General features: G+C 42.9%; 1 protein-coding gene across 1 annotated transcript; it reads left to right on the top strand.

Annotated features, from left to right (window-relative positions):
- Positions 1-2,440: 2,440 nt before the first annotated feature.
- Positions 2,441-16,659, top strand: LOC127047908 (uncharacterized). Its single transcript, XM_050946812.1, has 5 exons — positions 2,441-2,656; positions 5,017-5,158; positions 6,265-6,466; positions 8,434-8,601; positions 14,416-16,659. Exons 2-5 carry the CDS (start codon positions 5,024-5,026, stop codon positions 14,571-14,573), a joined length of 663 nt encoding a protein of 220 aa, XP_050802769.1. The 5' UTR covers positions 2,441-2,656; positions 5,017-5,023; the 3' UTR covers positions 14,574-16,659.
- The last annotated feature ends 3,912 nt before the right edge of the window (positions 16,660-20,571 follow it).

Raw genomic sequence — 20,571 nt, 5'->3', positions numbered from 1 at the left:
GTATGTTGAATGCACTAACCATTACAGTAGCATTAACTGTAATAAGTAATTTCTGTGTAACATTCCCTAACGTGCTTTAACATACTACTGTTTCAAATAAAAGTGTGTTAAATCTTATGAGGGAAGCTTTAGTGCACAGCAGCAGGGTCTAGATGGATCAATACATACACAACACCGGTGCAGTTTAGAAGTCATACCCCTTAGTCCACATTACTGCTCCATGGGGACAAGCTGAGGTGCAAGCCACCATTTCCAGTGTTTATGGGACAACAACCAATTTCATTTTTTATTTTGTTCATATCCAGGATGATTTATCAGTTAAAACCTTAAATCTGAAGCACTATGAATTTCTTTTTGCTGATTAGTCAGGGCAACTGATGTTAGTGATTCAGTAGGTGGCACCCTCAGTCTGTGCTGGAATCACATTGCACACTATGCTGTTATATTTTAGATGTCACACAAACAGAAACAGAGCAAGCAGCCATGGGGCCCCTACAGTCCCTTCTAAACTCTGTAGCTCATAGGTGGGCCCTATAGTCTTGTTGATACTGAAGGAGGATACATTTCTCTAGCTATGTGAGCAGAAAGGCCAGGATAGGGGGCAGCTTCATTTTGGGCCCTAGTAGTTATTTCTGGTCCTCAGAACATGAAATCCTGCCTCATTTCTTCTCTGCCTAAAGCTAGACATGCTCTTCTCCTTCAGTCTCTCTTAATAAACCCACTTTTTCCACAAGGCCTATAAACCCTAATCTTTTCCTCTTGGAAGCTGTGCTCCTGCCCATAAGTGTGGGAAGGTGAATAGAGGAAAAAAAACTGGGTAACCCTCACGATGCATCAGCAACTACATTGTTTCATGCCTCTAGCCTCCATCTTTCCAGCCCTCTTTTCCTAAGATGGTGTTTGTCTTCTTCCCCCAAGTGTCTCAACATTATATTTTAATCACCTCAGGCCAGCAACACTGCTATCTTTAATTTGTCACATGTGTGTGGAGCAACAGAAATAGCTGTTGATAATGGCATAGGCACAGCTAAAGGAGCATTAGTTTTGATGCAGGGCCTATCCTCCTCACTGCTATTTTAGGAAGATAACACAGGTTTATTTACCTGAGCTGCAAATCACACCCCTGCTTGCAGTGTTGACATACCGGCCTGGGCGGGGGAGGAAATCAATCTAAGTTACACAACTTCAGCCGCATGAATAATATAGCTGAAGTCAGTGTACTTAGATCTACTCACCATGGTGTCCTCACTGCAGTGAGTTGACAGCTGCCGCTCCCCCATTGACTCTGCCTGCACCTCTCCTGGCAATGGAGTACAGGAGTGGAGGGGAGAATGCTCAGGGGTCAATTTATCGCATCTAGACTAGTAGTATAAACATACCCTTAAGAGTCCTACCTCTCCCAAGTGGACAATGTCCAAAGACAAAGGAACAAAAATTCTTCCACCCTGCCTGGACTTAGTTTCCTGCAGACTCATTACCCTACTGTCAGGCTCCACAGAGTTCAGCCTCCTTATCTTACTTATCTTTGCTGCTTTTACAGATCCAGACTAACACGGCTACCCCTCTGATACTTATCTTACTGAGCACTGCAGCTGTCTCCTCAAAGGCCCAGCTTTTCCTGAGCTGCTGACCAACAGGGCTTCTTTCTTCCCTACCTGCTTTAGGAGTCTTTTTTTTTTTTTTTTTTTTCCCAGCCAGCTACCCTGATTCATCAGGGACAGTCTCACACTACAAACCTCACTACAGTTCCTTTCCCAGAAAGGAACCACTACCCCCTTTTCTTCTTCTGCATCTCCTTCCCCCTATTGCCCTGCAATCCTTCCCTTATAGGAAGCCTGGCCTGGCTCTTCCCAGCTGAGTCTAATCCTTAATTGCCTCTCCACTCCAGGTGCCACAGAATTTGCTAACTGAGCTTTCTGGCTCCCCCTCACCCTGTCACTGCCACTGTGGTGTTTATACACCCTATCCCAGGTCCCCACTTGACTGAGGCATCTAGGCACTACCCCAAATAGTAATCAATGTGCTCAGGCAGCATCAGATTCCACTGTTCTACAAATTTGTTCTGCAAAATCAGGATTCCTTGAAAAACTGAGATCCCACTTCAGCGAATCCCAAAAGCAGTTTCTGTGGTTGGATGCAGTTAGTGGCAATTTGTACTGCTGACAGCCTAGCTAGTGTGGTTAATGGGTTGCTTTTACCCTTGCATAACTTTTATGTAACAGTACACTGGAGGCGTGGCAACATCCCAGCATTGCATGCTCCCTGCTTGTGACTTTCTGCTGCTGTTAGCAGGATTGTTCATGTTGTTCAGATAAAAGGGAACAGGGCTGGACTGTGGGAAATTAGTGATAAGCCTCAAAATACATAAAAAACAAACCAAAGGTGATTAAGACATTTTTAAGCACATAAAACATTCACAGAGGCAGAGTCTGTATGAGGTAGGGAGGGGAGGGGTCAATTCATACATGCTCAGATGATTCTGTTTGGAGAACCTAGTGTAAACACAACAGAAAAGGAAACCTGAGTCCAGTTCCAGCCTCCCGTACATAAACGCTGTAAGACGCTCTGGAGAGTTTGGTGCAGAGCTACTTCTAGCTACTGCTCTAACCAAGGGGCATAGTCATCTCCCATTGCTTGTCTCAAGGAAGTGATTTTGGTAAGTATTTGTTCTAGTTGGTATTAAAGGATGGGCTGGGGAAAAGTCATTTCTATGCTCTCATCTGTCTCTTTGTTGCTGAGAAGTGGTGTTGGGTGGGGCATGGAAAACTTGGCCTGTTTAAATTTCTATTGAATCGTCTTATGGAAGATCCTGGACTGATTATATGATACAATAAATAAGCAGTCCTCTCTTTCTCAATGATCCCTTGCCCCACTGCTGCTGCTACTCAATGTGACACATGAGTATATAGAACAAACTGATAGTGGCAGGGGATGGACTGGATGATCTGATAGTCTTTTATTGCTGTAATATCTCTGAATGTAGTGTATGTGGTGACGGGGAAGAGGGAGTTTCTGGTGGGGGGAGCATGAAGCAGATAGGGAATAGCAGTTCCAAACAATTCCCAGAAGGGAACAGAGCAGCACAGCGGTGAACTCGAGAGAGAGCTCTGCAAAGAAATAAGATAAATAGCATATGCAGGTACACACACAAGCACAGAATTCAGTTTCAGTCTGAAAATGTAGCAATGGCAGCTAGCAGAAATCCCGGGCTCCAGAGGATGATTCAGCATTCTGAAATGATACAAGCAGCTGTCTGCTTGATCGCTCAGCGGGCCTGATATCCAGGAAACAGCACAGGGCAGAGAGGCACTGGGCGAATGAAGTGTAGTTGCTCTCATCCCAGAAGAGGTGGCTACAATCTCCTGCTCCACCTCTCCCTTAGCAAAGAGGCTCACCCTGCTGCTGAGTAGGTACAAAAGGAAGGGAATTTAAATCCTCAAAACCACAAATCTGAGCCAATTGAGTTGCCGAAAATTATGTACCTTTATGTTACGGTTTGTCAGGCTGCTTTCTAGGGTACTGTACTAAGAGTCAGAAGGCCAGCTTGTTCTGTGGGTTTGGGCCGATCACCCCATCTCTCAGTGCCTCATCTTTCCGATCTGTAACATTAATTACTCTTATAAAGTACACTGAAACCTTCGATGCAAAGTATATAAGAGCTAAGGATTCCTTATTCATTCTTATGTTGATCTCACATCCAGGATCAGGGACCCATTGTGCTAGGCGCTATATGGACATACAAAAAGATAGGCCTAGACTGAAAAGCTTACAATTTAATAAAAGACAAGACCTGATAAGTGGGTGTAACAAACAAACCAAAGCAGGGAACAGGGGTGGGAGAACTTGGGTAACTGGAATAGGAACATGTGGTTGTGCAGAATAGTTATGTGCACCTCTGGATGGCCTTGGGTCTTTTTTAATTATAAGGTAAATGTAAGTAAATACACCGAGACTGTAGCAACAATCTGCCCGGTATGCCCCGAAGTGTGAGGCACCATGCAAACAATGGCAATGGGGAGCAAAGTCTGGGAGGAGCTAGAGAGAATGATGAGATTCCCAGCTGCCCCTTGATCCTGCTGGGAATGTACACTGCACCTAAACATTTCTACACACTTTACTCATCATAATTTCCACTGCAGATAGTTGACTCAAAACAAATCAATAGCCACGTTAACTAGAAGTGCTTCCAATGTCTACATTTTGGAGCAAGCACAAATGAGCCTCCAAGCCTGGGTCAACAAACTCACTGGTGCTCTAAAAGTAACTGTGTAAACAGTACTTGGAAGCTGGAGCTCTGAAGCCTTGAGAGGGGAGTGGGCTTCAGAGTGTGATCTCCAGCCCTATCTGCAGCTTCAAAGGGCTGTCTATACAGCTATTTATTTAGAGTACTAGCACGAGCCCCACTGGACCACCTATGTCAACCTGGGCTCTCACTTGCTCTGAAATGCTAATGTCTGCTGTGTAGACGTACCCTTAGGGGTTGATTGTCCCTCGCCTTTGAACAGGTGATGGTGAGGGAATCAGATGAGAGGGAGTCACACCAAGAAGCTTTTCTGCATCCTGTACAAGAGCCAGGGACAACTGCAGTCCATGCCTTTGGTGGACTACAGTGACTGATTCCTTCATGTCCTGCCGCAGCATCCTTACTAGCCTACAGAACTTGCTAGCAGCAGAGATGGGGAACAGGCTGAAAAGAGCTAACATGCAGCACAGGCTGTTCACTCCCACCCACCACTTGCACTGGGGAGTGGGCGAAGGGTGTACCTCCTGAGAATCAGTCTCTCTTAGAGCGTTCCCTTGCAGTCATGTGACTCCATAACACAACATTGTAACGTACACATTCTGGTCCCTAGAGAGCTACTGTGCCGAAATCAAAGTTAAACAAGAAACTTGAGTTGGATCTTGAAAGTGACTGTCTTCCTGAACATCGAGACACCTTTTTTTTCTCTTTTAAATTTAAATACCAGGCAGCTATTCACAACCAAAACCATTCTCAGCCTTGTCTTTTCTTTGCAGATAAGTTATGAAGCTGTCGGTTCTTGGTGCAACAGGTCAGTCCGGTCAGTTTCTGGTCTCACAAGCGTTACAGCAAGGCCATGAAGTGACAGCACTTGTGCGGAATGTCACCAAACTGACTGTTCAACATAAAAATTTGAAGGTACTTCATTACGTAAATACTAAGCAGATAATAGTTTGCTATATGAGGCCAAGGTTTGCTCATGTGACTAGTGATTTTGGGTACCTCAACTTGACACTTTAGAGGGGCCTGATTTTCAGAAGGTGGGTGCTCAGCATGTTCTAAAAATTGTGGTCATTTTAATGTGTCTCAAGTCAGGCAACCAATAATGCAAGCAATGAGGACCACTAATTTTTTTTATCTTGGCCTAAATATGTTCTATATTTATCTACTGTACTTACATTGCCTTTGGATCTGATCCAAAGCCTATTGAATTCAATTGGAGTCTCTCCATTGGATTCTATATGCTTTGGATTAGCTTCTATATAGCTATTGTAACTCAGGTTGGGCAAATGATTCTACATAAACATGTCAGCATGCCCAATGGCATCTAAATTATTTGTGTGGCATGTGATCTCCAATAACTAGATACAGCACCTGCAGATTCCTGCCCTACTAGAAATTCCCACCTTACTTTCTGAGCCAGTATCTCCACAATCCCAGGAGATTTTATGTTAAACCACATTTCCTGCTATTTTTGTCTTTAATTTTAATGCACTTTTATGAGCGCCCCAGCTACAGTTTGGGTCTGGGAATTGAAAGGGTGGAATTGCCAAAGGCTCTGTTCCTGCAGAGTGCTGATTTTAGTGGGATCTGAGAGCAGTTAGCAGTGCTCAAGAGATGCTCAAAGCTTGCAGGAATGGGGTCTAGCTGCCTCAGAGAAGAGCTTCACCAGACACCTCGACTGGAGTTCTTATGACCCTGGAGAAGAGAGCATTGACTTTGGACCAGGCAAACAAAGAAGTGAACACACCCTTGAAGACTGGGTCCTCCCTAGAGCCCGAGCCTCTAGGCTAGTATCATTAGTCTGTGGAGCTGGGAGGCACTGAACTCCAGTGCAGTCCAGTGTATTAGGCAGTGGGCAGGGAGTTAGGCTCTCTCAATTCTATTCTCAGCTCTGCCACTGAGGTGCTGAGTAAACCTGGGCAAGTCACTTCATCACGCTGTGCCTGAGGAGAAGGAAATGTTGATGGGTATGAAGGGGAGAGAAGTATTGACCAGATTATGATATTATTAAATCTTTTTAGGTGGTGGAAGCAAACATCTTTTCAGCAGAACAGTTGTCGGGACATTTTCAAGGTCAAGATGCTGTCATTTCCTGCTTGGGCTTCCCCTACAAGATCTTTTCAGCAATTTCAGGATACACAGATTCAATGGAAGCGATAGTGGCTGCCATGCGGCTAGCTAAAGTGAACCGTGTAATAACCATGACATCATGGTACACTTCCCGTGAGTACAGTAACCAGCGGATTGTTCAAGTGCATCCTTCCAAACATTGGCTCGAGAGAATGAGGCAGGAGGAGGGGTAACCCTTGTCTACTGGGTAAAGGGGATTTTGGTGTCTGAGGTTCGTGAGAACCTTAAACTGAAAATTAAGAGAGTCTCAATACTGAAGGAAAGAACAAGCAGTTCTGTTGTTGAGCAGGGATAAAATTTTAAGAAGCAGGAATTGACCTAACCTCCTACATTGCCTTGCAAGCCAATAGGACTTAGGCTCTTGAGTCACTTTATTATTTGTAAAAAGAACAGGAGTACTTGTGGCACCTTAGAGACTAACAATTTTATTTCAGCATGAGCTTTCGTGGGCTACAGCTCACTTCTTCGAATGCATAGAATGGAACACACAAACAGGAGATATTTATACATACAGAGAACATGAAAAGGTGGAAGTATGCATACCAACAGGAAGAGGCTAATCAATTGAGATGAGCTATCATCAGCAGGAGAAAAAAAAACTTTTGAAGTGATAATGAAGATGACCCATAGAAGGTGTGAGGAGAACTTAACATAGGGAAATAGATTCAATTAGTGTAATGACCCAACCATTCCCAGTCTCTGTTTAAGCCTGAGTTAATTATATCTAATTTGCATATTAATTCGAGTTCCGCAGTCTTTCTTTGGAGTCTGTTTTTGAAGATTTTTGGTGCAAAATTGCCACCTTCAAGTCTGTCACTGAGTGGTTAGAGAGGTTGAAGTGTTCTCCCACTGGTTTTTGAATGTTATGATTCCTGATGTCAGAAGTTCTCCTCACACCTTCTATGGGTCATCTTCATTATCACTACAAAAGTTTTTTTTCTCCTGCTGATGATAGCTCATCTCAATTGATTAGACTCTTCCTGTTGGTATGCGTACTTCCACCTTTTCATGTTCTCTGTATGTATAAAGATCTCCTGTCTGTGTGTTCCATTCTATGCATCCAAAGAAGTGAGCTGTAGCCCATGAAAGTTTATGCTGAAATAAATTTGTTAGTCTCTAAGGTGCCACAAGTACTCCTGTTCTTTTTGCGGATACAGACTAACACGGCTGCTACTCTGAAACCTTTATTATTTGTATTACTGTATTGCTTAGGAGCTCTAGTCATAGACCAGGAGCTAGGTATTGTAAACACAGAACAAAAAGACAGTCCCTGTCTCAAGGGGCTTAGAATCTAAGTAAGAGGCCTTTGAAAAATTTTCCCCATATCCCTTCTTGTTGGATTTCTAAGCAGAACCCACTAAAATCCCCCAAAGTCCTGCATACAGCCTGGGATAGCTTCTTCAGAGACTGTCTTGGCTTCATTTTTTTCCAAAAACCTCCAATCCTATCCAGAATATGACAAGGATCACGATAAATTACGCTGCATTTCATGTGACTGGACAATATATCCTGCCTGGTGCATTTACAAATAGAGCTCAGAATTTGGTGAACCAGTTTCACAGTTCTACAGGCCAGCCTCATTTGGTGAAAGATGCTGATATACTAGGTGTTACAGTGCCTAGGCCCAAAGCGTTTGCCTTGCTAATCTACAATTCCTTCTTTTATTGGCTAGTTAAATATCTAAACACTGGAAAACACCTTTCTTTTGACTTTTGTTAAAAAAGTGATTTTTAAATCTGGAGGACAACATAGACTAAGGTCTGCTGGAAATTCTCCCTAAGCTTCCTGGTTCCTCCGGCAGTCTCTTTCCCTAGACTTGCCCTCCCCTTAGTAATGCGTACCTCTACCCTTACTATAGTGAATCAAACTCCCAAAGAGCTTCACAAGGAACTCCTCTGGGTCTACGTTCCCTCTCTGGGTCTACCTTCCCCCTTCTGTCCCAATACCTAGACTGATGCCATCTCACTTGAGAATGCATGAGTGCTGGGAGAGCCAATAGAGCCAAACTCATATTCAGGAATTCTGTGAGAAGAGTGAAAAGAATGTTTCTTTCCTTACAGCTGAGTCTGGACAGAGCGCTCCACTGATGGTGCGTTTTCTCCTCCTGCCACTCATCAGAAGTGTGCTTACCAACATGAATCAGATGGAGAACTACTTAGAGAAGGAGTGCAGTGACCTCAGCTGGACGGTAGTGAGGCCACCAGGACTTCAAAATGTTCCAGCCACAGGTAAAGGAACTAGGGTAGCAGCATCAACTGTGAGAAAGCTTTGATGACTGTATAACCAGTAAGTAATATGATGGCCTTATGGGCGATAAAGATGTCCACTCATTGCCTACTGTCCTTATTTTGAATAGATGTTAAGCACCTCCTGCAGCAGGTGTTGATTGCCTTCTAAGTGCTACCATAATACAAATACAAATGTAGTCAGAATCAAGGCCAGAGTCATGGCCCAAGACCTTATTGTGCAAGGTGCTGTACAAACACAGAACAAAAAGACATTCCCTGCCCCCAAGAGCTTACCTTTGGAGTTGAGGCCACTCAATATTTTGCAAGATCTGTTAGCTGGCTTGAGGGGAATTGGTAGAGCTATCTGGAAAAGAGTGCAGAGCGACATCTAGCCAGTACCGTTAATTACTTACAGGTGACCCAAACTACTAAAAACAGAAAGCGCGAAAAGAAAGTATTAAATGGATTTGAAAATAAATGTTTCCAATATAGGGGTATCAGTTATATGTTAACTACATCATTTAGCCAATGTTTCCAGGGACTGATATAGCAAAGCTTTACTAACCAAGGATCTGATCCAGTGCCCATTTAAGTCAGTGGAAAAACTTTGAGGGGCATTGGACCAGGCTCAAGGATAATAAGTGGAAAAAACACTGAATTGAAGGAACACTATCAAAGAATAGGCAGGCCCCAAATTTGCCCTACCTGTTACTTACTTCATGCCATGCATGCAGCAAAATCAAACCCTGTTGAGTTCAGTTTTCCATTCTAGTGTGAAGGTAGAGCTCTTGTTAATTTCATTTTGCCATGACTGCAACAGATAAAGCACTAGACTAGAGTTGTGTGAAATCCAGGGAGCTCAATGGAGTTCAGACAAATCCCTTTTAGGCTTCATTTCATGTAAGGTAGCACCCTCTCCCTGTTTGAATTTTGTGAACCCAACATTCCAAAGCAAAGCTCATCTCTAATTGACAATTTTCTGCTGCTTTGACTCATACTATCACTTTGCCCACCCCTGGCATAGAGGAAAGCCCTGGGAAAACTTTTTGGCCTGAGGGCCACATTGCGTTTCTGAAATTGTATGGAGGGCTGGTTAGGGGAGGCTATGCCTCCCCAAACATCCAGGAGTGGCCTGGCCCCTGACCTCTATCCAACCCCCCTCCTGCTTCTTGCCCCCTGACTGCCCCCCCGGGACCCCTGCCCCATCCACCCATCCCTGTCCCCTGACTGGCCCCAGACCCCCCCCACCCCGACTGCCCTCTGCCCCCATTCAACCCCCCTGTTTGCCACCCTCTGACCATCCCGACCCCTATCCACACTGCCGCCCTCTGACCACCACCCAGAACTCCTCTGCCCTCTATCCAACACCCCCCGCTCCCTTACTGCGCTGCCGGGAGCACCGGTGGCTGGCGGCATTACAGCTGTGCTGCCCAAAGCACCAGGACAGGCAGCTGCGCCGCCCAACTGGAGCCAGCCACACCACCATGTAGCACAGAGCACCGGGTCAGGCAGGGCTCTGCAGCTGCGCTGCCCAGCAAGAGGTCGCAGTCCCACCTCCCAGACCATTGCACTGGTGGCAGAGTGAGCTAAAGCTGCGGGGTGGGGGCTAGCCTCCCAGGCCAGGAGCCAGGCAGGAGGGTCCCATGGGATGGATGTGGCCCCTGGGCCATAGTTTGCCCACCTCTGCTCTATGCCCAGGTTTGTCCATACTCACACCAGGGACACAGAAAGACAGACTGACAAACCTCAGTGCATGTTTTCGTCATTCTCACCGGAGTTTGTAACTAACAGTTTTGCCTTGATTCATTTTTTGTTAAGAATGTTTTTGCCCTGCTGTGTAAATCACATTTTTGTAATTGTACTCTCACACATAAAAATCACACTCATCCCAGTCAGAATCATACAAGTGACAATTTTGCATGTATAGTCACACTAGCATCCATATATGTCACAATCACACTGTGAGGTATCTGAACACACAGTTGATCATGTACATGTAAGTGCTCTGGTGTGTGCTGTAGGCTTACGATTGTTTGTGAATTTTTACACACATAACTGGGCTTCTGTTTTTGAATATATGGTCCTAAACATCTTTCAGTATAGCAGTAAAGCCCCTCAGGGCCTTACATTCTTCAGATCCTGTGAAGGATACAGACCCCAGATTAGTAAATCTTTGTGTTTTTAATTAAAACCCTATTTATCATAGTAATAAAATAAAACACCTGTAAACCCCAACCTACAACACTTACACATTTTACACCCATGAGTAATCCTGTTCCAGTCACTAGGATTAATCCCATGAGTAAAGTTCCACATGTACTTAAGTGTTTGCAGGATCAAGGGCTTAAATCCCAATCCTGGGAGTTACTGAGCTGCTCCTAGGAGGTGCTGAGCACCCGGGACTCTTAACAAAGTCAGTAGTCAGAACTAAGAGTGCTCAGCACCTTGTGGGAGTAGTTACCATCTTACAAGATCAAGCCTCCAGTTATTCACAGAACACTTGTGGTTAATTTTATAAGACTAGCAGCAGGAGTTAATTCTTAAAGGAAAAAAATGGGATATTAGAGGACTGATAGTATATTAACAAGCAAAGCTGTTTTGCTGGGGATAATCCCAGTGGTTTAAAAAGATTTAAACTGTTCCATGATCAAATAAAGTGTACCCTACAGAAATTCATGGAATTAATTGTTTTCCTGTGATCATTGTAAATGAGTTAGAAAAATAATGTCAGCATTATCTGTGAGGCTTCATATTAGCTTAATAAACTAACAAAGATCTTTGTTGCAAATAGGAAAAAAAAATGTTGGGATAATAGATCTCACTGCATTCTTGCAGGATAGCAAAATCCACAGCAAATGATTATTAATTATCATTTATTTTAATTAAGTCCTCCCCACTGATCCCCAGAGCTGGAGTTTGTCAAACGCTGGTTGTTAAAAGTCATTGTACATGGTAGTTCTATACAGTCCTTTTTGAGCACAATGGAAACAAGAGGGGGCTAGAACAAGGTATCTCACCATGTGGACTTTATTGCTGGGGTGCACCCTCATTTTTAGTAAAGATTATTGTTATCAAAACAATGGAGTTTACTGTACTTAAATGTAAAATCTAATTTCACTTGAACCTGTCACAGACCTGGGATCTGGGGCTGATCAGTGTAAAGGCAAAAGCTCTTGACCCTCTAGCTAAGGGGTGGGCAAACTACAGCCTGGGGGCAACATCTGACCCTTCAGACATTTTAATCTGGCCCACGAGCTCCTGCCAGGGAGCGGGGTCTGGGGTTTTCCCTGCTCCAGCCCTCCAGCTGGGGGCTTGCCCTACTCCACACAGCTCCCAGAAGCAGTGGCATGTCCCTTCTCTGGCTCCAATGCATAGGGGCAGCCAAGGGGCTCCACACACTGCCCCTTCCCCAAGCCCCAACCCTGCAGCTCCCATTGGCCAAGAACCATGGCCAATGGGAGCTGCAGGGGCAGTGCCTGCGGACAGGGCAGCACGCCGAGCCACCTGGCTTCGCCTCCTCATAGGAGCTGGAGCAGAAGACATGCTTCTGCTTCCAGGAGCTTCTATTTGAATCTGAGCTCATCTCTCCCATGACCTCAGCCTCAACTTAAATTCCCCATTTAAAAATGAACATGTTTATGTTTACCCATCAAGCAAAATGCTATCAAGAAACAAGTTTATGTTATAACATTTCCCTTGAGGTTTCCCAGCACCTTAATGTTCACAGCTAGCACCTGATAATTTCCTGTCAGACCACAGTATATTAGAAGAAACTCCTCCAGTTTATCAAATTTTTTTTTAAACCCACACTCTTTTCCAGGAAGAGATGTTGGTAGTTCAAGAAGAAACACCTTTAAGAGGGTGATGTTAAATGCATATTGAAAAAACAATATTCCTATAAGGATGCACCATTGACTAAAAAAGAACAGATGTTCATAAATCTGCACTTTGTGGAGAACATTGGGAGCTGTATTTTGAAAGCAATGGGCACTAAGCACTTATGAAAATTTGGCCACTTCTTTTTGGTGCTGAAGTGGTACTGAACTCTTCTGAAAATCTGGCTCAGAATATAGAACAGCAGAAGCTCTTTGTTCTGTCATAGCTGTCACTCTCTCTGGAGGAGATTGTAAAACCAGATGGTAACTTTTTTTTTATACCATATTTTATAAACCTGATACATTTGATGCATCCAGAGTGTGTCAACTGGCTTCAGTATTATGACTCTGGATTTACACTGGCATAACTGTGAGCAGAATTTGGCTTCCATTTTTACAATAAAAAATGAGAAGGAAAAATAAATGAATTGGACTCTTAACGAAAATTACCTTGCAGGGTAGACGCTTGTCAAAAACACTGTTTACCTGCTGTACGCTGTTTATTAGCCAAAAACAGCTAATACATTCTCTCTGCAACGCTGAACAACATTTTATTAATGGAAAACGTTGCCACTCCCACCTTCCTCGCTCCATCGTAAAACAGTAACAAGACCCATTATAAACATTTGTCAAACTTCCAAGGAGATTTTAATAGGCTTTTCTGGAGGGAGGCTAGGTAATGATGTGCTGCAGGCAAATAATATTATGTATGGAATAATTGTTAATCCTGGGGTAAGGTGAGGCAGAACCTGCTTCAGAGTGGCTCATTACTTTATAAATAATACAGACTGGTTGTTATAGAATAGACCTTCAGCCTGATTTACAGTACAAATAAATAAATGATAGTGATATAGATACTACTAATAATATGGCAAATACTACTGTAATGTTATTTAGAAGTTGTTTTTCAGACTTTATTGTAAGAAATTTAAATGAGTACAAGTGCAGTAAGGAAGTCAGCTGAAAATGAGCAAAATTTCTTCTTAACGTACTACAAGGCTAAAGAATCCTGTATACAAGCAAAAACTAGCTTGATAGTAACATACTAGACAAGGTGATTACTTACCACACTCGATGCATTCATTATTGCTATTTAATAGATCTCTTCAGCCAGGCTTCAGCTGGTGAAAATTGGTAGCGCTCCTGTGACTTCAATCAGTGTTCACTGGCTGAGGATCTTGCCTCTTAGGTGGCTACCTGAAGGTTAAGCAGGGTTTGTAACAGGAAGAAAAGGAAAGAGAGAAGATAGAGAAAAGAAGACATGAAGAGAGTGATAGAAGTCTTTGGGGAAGGGAGGGAGGGAGGTGATGTAGCTACACCTAGTCTATCACATAATATTTCGTAGAAGTCCTTGAAGTTATTTAGTTACCTAAATTCTCAACCTTTTTCTTTCTGAGGCCCTCTCAACATGATCTAAAAACTCCATGGCCTACCTGTGCCATAACAACTGTTTTTCTGCATATAAAAGGCAGGGCCAGCATAAAGTGGTGGCAAGCAGGGAAAGTGCCTGGGGCCCACATCACAGGGGACTCGGTGAAGCTAAGTTGCTCAGGCTTTGGATTCAGCCCTGGGTGGTGGGGATTGGAACCCCAGGCTTTAGCCCCATGCAGTGGGGCTTCAGCTTCCTGCCCTGGGCTACAGCATGTCTAATGTCAGCCCTGCTTGGCAGACCCCCTGAAACCTGCTCGGGGGCCCCGGACCTCTGGTTGAGAACCACTGACCTAAAGCAACTGGCAATACTTAAGAGTGGCCACTATATTTCCTGATTTGTCAAAGATATAAAATAGTACCTTTCTATAGCTATTGCTTAAAATTAACTTGATATTTCATACCTGCATTGGGGTTGAACAGGTGAGAATCAACTGAAATGTAGTTTTGACTCTGCAATTCTGGTTTTTATCACCCACTGTTCATATCAGTTTCTATTTTTCTCCTACAGACAAAGAAATCCTGACTCACGAAGGCTATTTCGTTCCTGATCCAAATGGTTACCCAGTAACCAACTCAGTGGCAAGAGGGGATGTAGCTCGCTTCATGCTGTCTCTCCTCAACAGTAACGAATGGCTAAAAAAAGGAGTGGCAATGTGTACAAACTAGAGGTTGTATTTTTCTTTGGCAGGATAACGTAAGTATCAACCCCAAAGCAGCGGCAAAGAACTTATGACACAAGTTAGACTTTTTCAAAAGAAAATTTTATTAAGGCAAAATTACAATAAAATAGTAACATACTATATCATACATTACATATTCAGGATCAAGTTAATATTCAAAGAACCTGGCTAAAGAAGTTGTAGTTTGTTTGAATCTTCATTTGTCTTGTCACAAAAGAATAATTTTCACTCATGATCCTCAGAGGTGATAAGCACCAATAATTCCCTCTGAAGTCAATGAGAGCTTTGGGTCTTCCACATCTCCATTAAATTCGGCCGTAAATGTTTTCTATAGTTATCAAATGCCTCAGCTTTGCTCTACCATATAACCACTCACAAAAGACATTTACTGCTTCAGGTACTCCATCACCGCAAATGTTAGGGCTGATTCTCTTCTCACAGTGGCTTGACAGCAGTGTAACTGCATTGGAGTTGCTCTTGATTTACACTAGTGTAAGTGAGAGGAGAATACAGCCCATAATCGCTTTTTGTACCTAGAATGTTAGCCTCCTAACTATGTTGTTTATTCTACTCTTCAGCTAAAAGACAATATCCTAGGAAATCTAAATATATGAACAGTGAGCTACAAACTTCTTGTAGATTTAGGAGTTGAAGGTCATGTCATTAATTCACATCAGCACACAACCATTTGTCAGGTCTGGTTAAATTGCTGCTTGGCGGTGTCCCTCAGCTCTTCTTAAGGGAAACCTTTCTAGGATACATAATCAAGGCAGCATTGTATCTTCAAATATGGGGGAACAGATTTGATACGTTTATATTGAATCTTACAGGTTTTTAAACCAGTTGATTGTTCTTAATGACACTCTGTGCCTTGCTGTATTCTGTTTTTAAAGTTGAAAGTCTTTTTGTATTATTACTTAATGTTGCATATTTTACTAGTTATCATCCTCCTATCTTTGACATTGTTAGAACCAGCACTGTTTTCAATGTCAAAATACCAGTGATTGGACTATGGATAAGAATTGCTGTTCACAACTGAATATACTCTGCCACCAGAGCAGACGTGTGATAATGCTATGCCCAAACAACCCAGGGTGGACATGCTGCTGCCTCCTCAGTGCAGGTTCCCTAAACCTTTCTGTCTAGCTGTCCAGGTTCCCAACCACCTTCTTCCTCAGTGCAAGCTCCCTTTTCCACCCTTCCCTCTGCCAGGGCCGGCTCCAGGTTTTTTGCTGCCACCAAAGCAAAAAAAAACAATGGAGTGCCGCCCCTTGAAAAGTGCCTCCCCAAGCACGTTTGGAATGCTGGTGCCTAGAGCCGGCCCTGCAAGGTTTCCCACATTAACACAACCCAAACCTTCAACCTTCATCTTCCTTCCACACCCAGTGCAAGTCAATAGTTATCCTCATTACCTCTAATCATACATTAAGTACTGGTCCTTATTGCTGGGAACCTCTGTCAATAGTGGACTCATTCCCAACTCCCTGGTCTATACTGCTGGCAGCCTTTCACGTCCTCTTTAAAGACCTGATCTGCTGGGTGCTTTGGAATTGATAGTACTCAGTACTCAGGAGCTGCACAGTATAGCACAGGATAAAATCTTTAATAGGGCATCAGTTATCCATGACCCTAACAGAGAACTTACACTTTTTATACTCACTTTGGGTAACTGCACCTTCTCTGACAGTGCAAGGACTGTCATGAATGCTGTGAAAACCAAAAGAACACGAGGTCTATCTTACAAAAACATATGAGGTCATTCAAAGGAAAGTGATTGGTTTAACTTCGTTTTTATCCAGATGTCTGGTTTTGAATGATTTTTGGTGACTACTTTCAGAGTATGGTTATTATTGTGAATATCAGTGTTTTCTCTTATTCCTATCTCCGTTAACTGTACATGTTCTGAAAGCATCCCAGCCAGCCTGGGCACAGTTAAAAACAACTTTGCAACACTCATCACTGATACAAATAGGTTTTTAAAGATGCACATTGCAAAGATAAATGATGATAAATCCTATTTTAAAATATAATAAACTAATTATTTCTCTTACCAATAAAATACATCTCATTTATTTTTATGTCTCATTTCATTTTGAAATAGTTCACCTTCACAGGACAGAAATGTGGAAAAAGAAATAATCCATAGCTATCTGGAATAATGTAGGACTCATAGCTTAAATCTTTTGTTACACATTCACCCTTGTGATCATTAACATTTGTGTGCGTCAAGGAACCTCGCCTTTTGCCTCAACTTGCATAACTCCAGACACAGTCATTTAATGTGGGTGAAACTTGTCCCAGCAGAAACTTTTGCTTAATTAATGCATAGTGTCTAAAATTCAGCAAACCTCCTGGACTGGCCTTTGTGGTTTATTCCTTCCAAGCTAGAGAAGGAGCTGAACTCACACTTTATCAACTGAAATAAGGAGACTGGTCAGATTTCCATTGCCTAAACACAATAATTCCTATCGAGTGTAATTTTGGCTACAGTAAATATCAAGAGTAATCATAGAAGTGCAGGACTGGAAGGGACCTCAGTAGGTCATCTAGTCCAGTCTCCTGCACTCAAGGCAGGACTACGTAATAACTAGACCATCTCTGACAGGTGTTTGTCTAACCTGGTCTTAAAAACCTCCAGTGATGGAGGTTCCACTACCTCCATAGCCAATTTGTTCCTGTGCTTAACCACTCTTGACAGTTAAAAAGTTTTTCCTAATGTTCAACCTAAACCTCCCTTGCTGCAACTTAAGCCCTTGTCCTATCATTAGAAGTTAACAACAACAATTTTTCACCCTCCTTGTAACAATCTTTTTTGAACTTGAAGACTGTTATCTTGTCTCAGTCTTCTCTTCGCCAGACTAAACAAACATGATTTTTTCAATCTTCTCTCATAGGTCATGTTTTCTAGACCTTTTATTATGTAATTTCATGAGGAGTTTTCTGGTGCTATCATTCCCAGAAAACTATGCAGCATGATTTAAAACTAAGTGTGAACATTTCTACAGTGGGTGCTAGCCTCATACTAATACATGATTATTTATTTGTTACAGAAGCACAAAAAGTTATTACAATATTACATTGTCCTCAAAACTGTGCTCAGAATTTGCAGTCAAAGTCTCTCCGCGTACAGTTGCTACTGGTAGCAGCTCCAGAAGCTATGAAAGACTCCCACAACTTCCTATTGTCATAAAGCTTATTATACACTGCTGGAAGAGGATTCCCCTTATAAGTCACTACTCTCAAGGCACTAATGAATGTGTGCTTTTGGGGCAGGAAGCAAATACCACACCAAACCCTCCTAACAGAATCAAAACTAAACAATGGGACCTTTGTGGGCCTAAGGCGTAATCTAACTCTCATTGAGGTCAATGGGAGTCTTTCCATTGACTTCTATGGGAATTGGATCAAGGCCATCCATACATAACATGCAATATTACCAATGCTCTGATAACTAGAATTAAGAACACAAAGGCATTACTTTATTATCTGAGGTAGTAAACTGCCCACTGCTTCCTGCCCGCTTCCTCTAGAACAGGGCAAGCAGCTGGCACCAATCACCATTTCAGTAGGGAGTTGGCAGGAAAGGGTACTTAAATCTGAATCTATTAAACCACCACCATCTAATTGCAACCTCTATTACAGAGCCAAGCTGTTGCAATTCAGTGATGATGATGCATGTGGTGTTCTGCTCCATTATCTCGCATGGGATCAATGTCAGGCTGACAAGCCTATAATTATCCAGGTCATCCCATTTATCCTTTTTAAAAATTGGCACAACATTAGCTTTCTTCCAGTTTTCTGGAATTTGCACTGTGCTCTAAGACTTATTGAATATCAAACTTAACAGTGTGGGTCTTAAGTCTGCAGCATGTAACTAGAATAGAACATAGAAATATTGAACCAGGATTTTTTTGGCTGATTGGTATATATGGGATCTTATTATTGTTTACTATTTTGCAATAAGTAATTATCATTATGATTCCAAAACTAGGACCTTGTATCAGGGTAGTAGATTTCTCTTTGGAAATGTCAGAGAACTTTTGCTCTGTTTTAGCCTGTCGGTAACTTCCTTTCCTTCCACATGCCATCTCAGCTAACAATTCAGATTTGCAAGTCAAGTCTGAATCAAGTTATCAAATCCTTGCCATGCCACTCCAGAAGCATAGAGTCTGACTACAGCTCTGAGGTCCGGACAGACTCTAAATCCAGACAAACAAACCCTGAAGAAGGAGGAACCAGTGATCAGCAGCCTCTGCAAAATTCTAAAACCAATCCTGTGAATACTAGTGTGATCACAGTGGACAGAAGTCAGTGACGTTTGGGATGGGATGGGACAGGCCTGAAAAAATATTTTGCAAGCCCACCCAAAACTGCTAAGGCTGTCTGTGCTTCCAGCTACAGAGTGAGGAAGAAAAAGCTCTTTAAAACTTTGGAAGAAAGGAAACAAACATACCACCGTATGTGCCAGCCTACTACTATGAGAAATGACCAATAAAGCCAGGTCTTCTGCATTACCACTGTGAAATTGCCCTTTACACAGATACTTAACATGTAAATCTGGGCACTGCTCTCATACCAATGAAGTTATTGAAATTTGAATAATATTTTTGCACAAGAATCAAGAGATTGGTCTGTTCCTAGTGGAAAGACAATCTTTGAACTAATAGACTAATTACAAAAACCTTCCTCACATGGTGCTTGATAAAAAAAAATTGGAACTGGCATAAAAGGATTAGCCCAGGGGTCAGCAACCTTTCAGAAGTGGTGTGCCAAGTCTTCATTTATTCACTCTAATTTAAGGTCTCGTTTGCCAGTAATACATTTTAACATTTTTAGAAGATCTCTTTCTATAAGTCTGTAATATATAACTAAACAGCAATATTGTCAATCTATCCAACTACACACTCAGCCCAGAAGAAAAGTCTGTCCTATCTCGGGGACTCTCTTTCTGCCCTGCCACCTCCACCAACATGATACAGTTCTGCGGCGATCTGGAAGCCTACTTTCGCCGTCTCCAACTCAAAGAATACTTTCAGGACAACACTGAACAGCGCACTGATACACAGGTACCCTCCCACCAACAGCACAAGAAGAACTTCACATGGACTCCTCCTGAGGGTCGAAATGACAGTCTGGACCTATACATTGAATACTTTCGCCGACGTGCACAGGCAGAAATTGTGGAAAAACAACATCGCTTGCCTCATAACCTAACTCGTACAGAACGCAATGCCATCCACAGCCTCAGAAACCACCCTGACATTATCATCAAAGAGGCTGATAAAGGAGGTGCTGTTGCTATCATGAACAGGTCTGACTACCAAAAGGAGGCTGCCAGACAAGTCTCCAATACCAAATTCTACAGGCCACTTCCCTCAGATCCCACTGAGGAATACACTAAGAAACTGCACCATCTACTCAGGACACTCCCTACACTAACACCAGAACAAATCAACATACCCTTAGAGCCCTGACCAGGGTTATTCTATCTACTACCCAAGATCCACAAACCCGGAAATCCTGGACGCCCCATCATCTCTGGCATTGGCACTCTCACTGAAGGACTGTCTGGATATGTGGACTCTCTACTCAAACCCTATGCCACCAGCACTCCCAGCTATCTCCATGATACCACTGATTTCCTGAGGAAACTACAATGCATTGGTAACCTTCCGGAAAACACCATCCTAGCCACCTACACAAACATCCCACACACAGATGGAATACAAGCTGTCAGGAACAGTATCCCTGATGATGCCACAGCACAACTGGCTGCTGAGCTCTGTGCCTTTATCCTCACACACAACTATTTCAAATTTGATGACAATATATATCTCCAGATCAGTGGCACCACTATGGGCACCAGCATGGCCCCACAATATGCCAATATTTTTATAGCTGACCTGGAACAACGCTTCCTCAGCTCTCATCCACTCATGCCCCTTCTCTACCTACGCTACATTGATGACATCTTCATCATCTGG

Source organism: Gopherus flavomarginatus, chromosome 3 (genome assembly GCF_025201925.1).
Source record: "Gopherus flavomarginatus isolate rGopFla2 chromosome 3, rGopFla2.mat.asm, whole genome shotgun sequence".
In the NCBI taxonomy this organism is placed as follows: domain Eukaryota; kingdom Metazoa; phylum Chordata; order Testudines; family Testudinidae; genus Gopherus; species Gopherus flavomarginatus.
The sequence above is the reverse complement of the archived record's forward strand: the minus strand, read 5'-3'. Positions and strand labels throughout refer to the sequence as shown.